At 40.0% G+C, this 6000-nt stretch overlaps 1 protein-coding gene across 1 annotated transcript in view; it reads right to left on the bottom strand.

Moving 5' to 3' along the window:
- The window catches only part of C6H4orf51 (chromosome 6 C4orf51 homolog), a 76777-nt gene extending 70990 nt beyond the window's left edge, over positions 1–5787 (bottom strand). The window contains exon 1 of the mRNA XM_036765685.1: positions 5555–5787. Coding sequence (XP_036621580.1) covers positions 5555–5787 — 233 coding nt within the window. The remainder of the gene's footprint in view (positions 1–5554) is intronic.
- Between the last annotated feature and the right edge of the window lie 213 nt (positions 5788–6000).

The raw sequence follows: 6000 nt of genomic DNA on the forward strand, positions 1-6000 counted from the left end.
AGAGACAACAAGGGAATGGATTCCTGATGTGTCAACCTAGATGGAGAGATCAGGGAATACACCAATCTAGCTAAAATCTAGGGTGCCTCACGGAAGGACAAGAAGGAGGAAATAAGAGTGGAAAGGAAGATTGGGATGATATTGTGAAGAAATTAAAGTAGGGAGCTACAGAGTTTATCCTAGGAACAGCAGAGAGGGTCGAGTTAGGGAATGGGGTGTGTGAAGTTGGATACACTGAGTTTAAGATGCTAGGGGTCCATAAATGTTTATATTCCACAGGCTCCTGGAGATGGAGGATTGGAGAAGAGAGATATCGGCTGGATATGTAGACCTGGAGAATGAGAGGAAGCTAAAAAGGTAGAGCCATGATGGTGGAGAAAAGGCAGGGATTCATCTGAACTCTCCCCCAAACATCTTTAAATAATGCCTCAAAACAAATTCTAGAGTGGCAGAACCCACAAAAGGATGGAGTGAGACAGCCCAAGACAACTCAGAAGGTGGGCAGGAAAGGTCTGTAGCACTGAGGTGAGAGTGGAACACAGTCCAATGCAGGCTGCACCCTAGTACCCCAGCAGTAGGCTTTGGGGCCAGGGGGACTGAATCAGTGGTAGCAATAGTGGCTTCCAGACCTCTCGGACAGTAAGGGGATCAGACAATTGCTCAGAATGAGATTACAGGGTCCTTTTGCTGGCACCAGGGACAGGACTCTGTTGCGTTGCCCATACTCAGATCTACGTTGCACTCCTGGGTCTCAGTCCCAGGGTGAGAAGGAGCACTAGCTTATCATAGCTTGTGGCCACAAGGAAACTGGGACCCTAGTCTCAGTTCCAGGGTTGAAAAGAGTGCTTGTGATCACTCACAGACCAGAGCACAGAACAGGAGAGTAGTAAACATACATCTCCCTATCAAAGGTGGGGAACCTGTGGCATCGAGGCCACAGGTGGCTCTCTAAGTCCTCAAGTGCAGCCCTTTGACTGAATCCAAACTTCACAGAACAAATTCCCTTAATAAAAGGATTTGTTCTGTAAAACTTGGATTCAGTCAAAAGGCTCCACCCAGGGACCTAAAAGGCCACATGTAGCCTTAGGTTCCCCACCCCTGTGACTAGATCATACCACCTTGCAAGAAACAAAAACTGACAGGTCCCCAGAGTTACTTCTGAAAACAGCTGCACAAAAAACCTGAAGCTTGAGACAGTACCCTCTCCACTCCGGAAGCAGAACCCCACGTTAGCTTATAGTTAAAAGTCAAGAGATAGGCTGAAAAAAATGAGCAAATAGCAGAAAAAGATCTTGACCTTAGAAAATTACTATTGTGACGGGTAAGATCAAAAGATAAACTCAGAAGACATCAAAGTAAAAACTCCTACGTCCAAAGCCTCAGAGAAAAATATAAATTGGTCTCAGGTCATAAAAGAGCTCAAAAAAGGATTTTAAAAATCAAGAGTAAGAGAGGTAGAGGAAAAATTGGGAAGAGAAATGAGAGTGATGTAAGAAAATCATAAAACCGAAAAAAAAAAGAGTCAACAGCTTGGCAAAGAAGGAACAAAAATACTGAAGAAAACACCTAAAAAACCAGAATAGGCCAAAAGGTAAAGGAGGCATAAATCCAAAGAACCTTGAAAAGCAGAATTGGTCAAATGGAAAAAAAATACAAAAATTCATTGAAATGAAGAACTGCTTAAAAAGCAGAATTAGCCAAATGGAAAAGAAGGTACAAAAAAATCATTGAAAAGGTAAATTAGGGTTAGCTACAAATAGCTTGCAATTCCAGGTTAAGAAGTTTGTATTCTATCCTATGTGCCATAGGAAAGTTGGGGGGAGGTGATATAAGACGTATTGTTTGAAGTGTCAGCAGAACATCCACATAAATATATCCCAAAGGCCAGTGGTGATGTGGGAGTGAAACTCAGGGGAGTGATTTAGGATGGATAGATTTGGGTGTTTGAGATAAGGAAATGTAGGTTGGAGCCACAACATAGGCAGCTTTGAATGCCAAGATCGAGTTGTTATATTTTATTTGGTAGGCAATGGAGAACCAGGGAAGGATTTCGAGTAGAGGAGTCATAGGATCAGAGAAATGCATTAGGACAATTCTACAAGAAATAGCAGTGTGAAGGATGAATTGGAGAAGACTGGAGGTGAAAAACTATTTAGGACATTTCTGCAGCAGTCTATGCAAGATGATCTGACAGCTGATAATCTTTAGGATGATGATTACAGTAGAAATAGAAAGAAGGGAAAGATAGAAATATTACAGATATAGATTTGATAGGGCTTCAGAACTGATTGGATATGGGACTGAAGGGGAGGGAAGCAAGAAGAGTCGAGGAAGAAAGGAAGAACATCAAGTGATTATGACCCTCCCATACTCAGTTTCCAGGAAGATAGTAGTGCCATAAACCAAAATAGTGAGTAAAAGCAGGTTTAGGGGAGAAAACAATGGCTCCATTTTGTACATGTTGCATTTGAGGTGTGATCTTGGGGGAGAAGTCCAAGGGGCAGTTGGAGATGTGAGAATGGATCTCAGGGAAGAGATATTGACTAGATTTACAATTTTAAGAGTCATTTGCATAGGGACAGAAATTGAAGTTATAAAAGCAAATGAGATTGCCAAGGATCTGTGAAAGAGCCTGCAGGGACACACATGCTTATGGGGCATAAGAAAGATAATGAACCAGTGAGAGAAATCTTTTTACCAACAAATTTTGATCAGGCTTTAAAAAAAGCATTTTTCTTTGAACTAATGTCAACCAGGGAAAATTTTTTTATGTAATAGCAAATACATTATCACTTTTTAAATGGGAGTGGAAACAGAGAAAAAATCTTTGACGAAGGATCATATTAAAGCTAAAAAAAATACTCTATACAACACACCCTTTTAAAAATGATAAAATGTATATATCTAAAGCCAAAAGCTAGCATTTTATGCAATAAACACTAGAATATTTCCCAATAAGTAAAGGAGTAAAGCAAGGATGACCCTTTTCCTTGCTGTTATTTGACATAGTTTTAGAAATGCTAGCAAGAGCAACAGCAAGATAAAAAAAAACTAAAGGTACAAACATTTTCCTTACGTCTTAAAAAGTCATTTTAAGGCATTTAAAAATTTTCAAACAACAAGCAAAGAGGAGTTAAAGCTATTTGTATTTACTAGCAACATAATGGTTTACTTAAATACTAAAGAATAAAAAAGGGAGCTAATTCTACACATCCACATTTATTAAGTGCCTACTCTGTAAAAAACATTATGCTAAGTAATTGAGAATATCAAGATTTAAATCACACAGACCTTGTTCTCAAGGAGTTTAGCATGGGGGAAGACACAAATAACCAATGTGGGATAGTGGAAAGTGCAATGGATCCAGAGTTCAAGGTCTTGGGGTCAAATTCTGGCTCTGTTCTTGTTACCTCTTTGACTTTGGGCAAGTCACCTTTCCTCTTTCAGCCTCAGTTTCCAAATCTGTAAAATGAGGCAGATGACCTTGAAGGTCTTTTTCTTAGGATTTAGAGTTGGTAGTCCAAAAAGAAATATAAAGGACAGTGAAATAGGAGCATGGGAGAGGCATCAGCAAAGTGATGTGAAAATCTGAAGTGAGAAACTTCTACTGGGGGGAGGGGAGGCATAGAAGAGATTCGAGAAGGCAAGATGGTGATGGAATCTCCCCATAGATGGCATCTTATAGGATCATATAGGTTTAGAGTTGGAATGGACCTCAGTACTTGTTGAATCCAGCCTCTTTATTTTAAGAATGAGAAAATTGAGGCCTAGAAAGTGACTAAATCATAAATGGTAGAAGAGACAGGCTTTGAACCTAATCCTCTCTGCCAAAATCTAAGTCTCTTTGCACCATGCCTCAGTGCTTGAAGAGAGAGGGTTTTATAGACAAAGATGGCGGCAGGGGAAGGAGCGTAAGTTCGTTTCAGGCCTAGGAGACTATAAAGTCAAGATACATGTCACTTGCTTCTTCAAAATTGGTGGTGCTCTAAGCACAAGTATATGGGGAAAATGCATTAGCTTCCCCAGGGATCTAGAAACAGATAAACCTCAGTGGCTTTTGTTTTTCTTCTGGTTTATGATGTCGTAAAAACCTTTGGATACAATGATTCCCATAATGGTCACATTCTCTAGAAGAAACCAGTTTGGAAGTTCTATACCTTCTACTACTATGTGGCTATTTCTGCCCCAATAGGGAGGAAAACAAAAAACTCCCCTCATTTTCCATGTTGATAAATGTATCTATAATGATCCATAAGTGGGAATATGTGTAATTAGCAAATAGAAAATTAGAGTCACCTGAATCATATCAGACAGCAGAGTCTAGCCTCAATTTTTATAGCACATTAAGGATCATTCAAAACTAACTCAATTCAAGCATTATCATTTCAAAAAAATGACTATTAGCCATGCAAATATCAAGTTCTTACCAATTGGGGTAAGGAGAATAAACAGATATATGACTTGTAAAAGCCTTTTGAGGGCTAAAAATTTTGCTCTGGTGAATTTGGGGAAGACAGACGACAGAGCCAGTTTCTATTTGGACAGGGATTTGTTTGTTCTTCATATGTTAAGTTAGAACCAATATTCCTGATAGGCTAGTAATGTTAAGTGGCACAAAATAATTTTCCCAAATTTAACCAGGCCTGATCAAGCCATTAGCAATAGACATTCTACGAAACATATTTATAAAAGCCCTAAAACATGCAGACATTATTAGATGGGCAAAGGGAGGAAAACCATTTAGCAGAGCCATAACTAGCAACTTTTGCACCTAAAATGAGGAAGAGGAACTGTGCACCTGAGACATCCCAGGCTGTTAACCTCCTGTCTTAACCAATTATTCTGAAAGGTTACAAGCACCATCAGGCAATTAGATGGAGAAGTGCCTGGAGTGCTAGGCCTGGAGTCAGGAACACTTGAGTTCAAATCTAACCTCAAACCCACTGGGCAAGTCACTTAACCTCTACCCGCCTCAGCTTCTTCAGCTGTAAAATGGGAATATTCGCACCTACCTCAAAGAGTTGTCCTGAGGATCAAATGAGATAATATTTACAGAGCATTTGCCTTTACTCAGTGAATGGCATATAATAGAAACTTAATAAATGCTTGCTCCCTTCTCTTCCCGACTAGAGCCCATTAAACTCAGTGCCCTCCAGATTCGGATCCCTCTAAAGTCTGTACTTTTGGCCAAAGTCTTGTTCACCCCAACTGTAGCTATGCCACCTGTCTTCTCTTCAGAGTGTATTATTCAAAGCCTTAACGGCAAAGAAAACAAGGTAAGAATGCAAAGTGAAATTCTCTAGCACCTAATTAAAGAGAACAACATTATCCCAGCTTGTGCCAATGACCAAAACCTAATAGTATGTCTACAGACCGAAGGACTTAATAATGTCTACTCTGAGACCATCCATCTGCAGGATTGCTTTTCAAGACCCCGAACTGCAAAGCCACATTAAAATCTGGGTCACTGCCAAGTCTTATCACTCTGTGAGAGTTTTAGAATTCCAAAGTAATCTATCTGACACATCCAGCTGCTATGACAAAAAAATCTTACTCGTGTGGATGAGGATTGTTTAGTCTTGTTTCAGAGAACGGTTGGATACGTGGGGGTTCATCCAGTTTTTTCCTCCGGTAATAGGCCCCGTATGTTGTTGGACATCTATCCGACCATTGCGTTTCATTCTTCCAGGATTTTTCAGCAGCGAATCTAATCTTGTTGAACTGTTCAGAAGACAGTGGGCTAAAGGGCAATACTATTTCTGGAGCCAAGAAAAAAAAGTCTGCCATAGCCACAGATGGCCTCTTCTCAGTGGCAGCTTTTCAAGTTCTTTGCATGATTAAAAATTAATTTCCTTCTGGTGTCAAAGGGTATATGACCACGGAGATCCTTAACTAGAATGTCTTACTAGAGTGCAAACACTTCCCATTGATGCCAGTTGCTAAGCAACAGGTCACAAAGTTTGCTAGTAATACACCCACAAAAAAGAAACACTAACTAGA

Source organism: Trichosurus vulpecula, chromosome 6, assembly GCF_011100635.1.
Source record: "Trichosurus vulpecula isolate mTriVul1 chromosome 6, mTriVul1.pri, whole genome shotgun sequence".
Classification (NCBI taxonomy): domain Eukaryota; kingdom Metazoa; phylum Chordata; class Mammalia; order Diprotodontia; family Phalangeridae; genus Trichosurus; species Trichosurus vulpecula.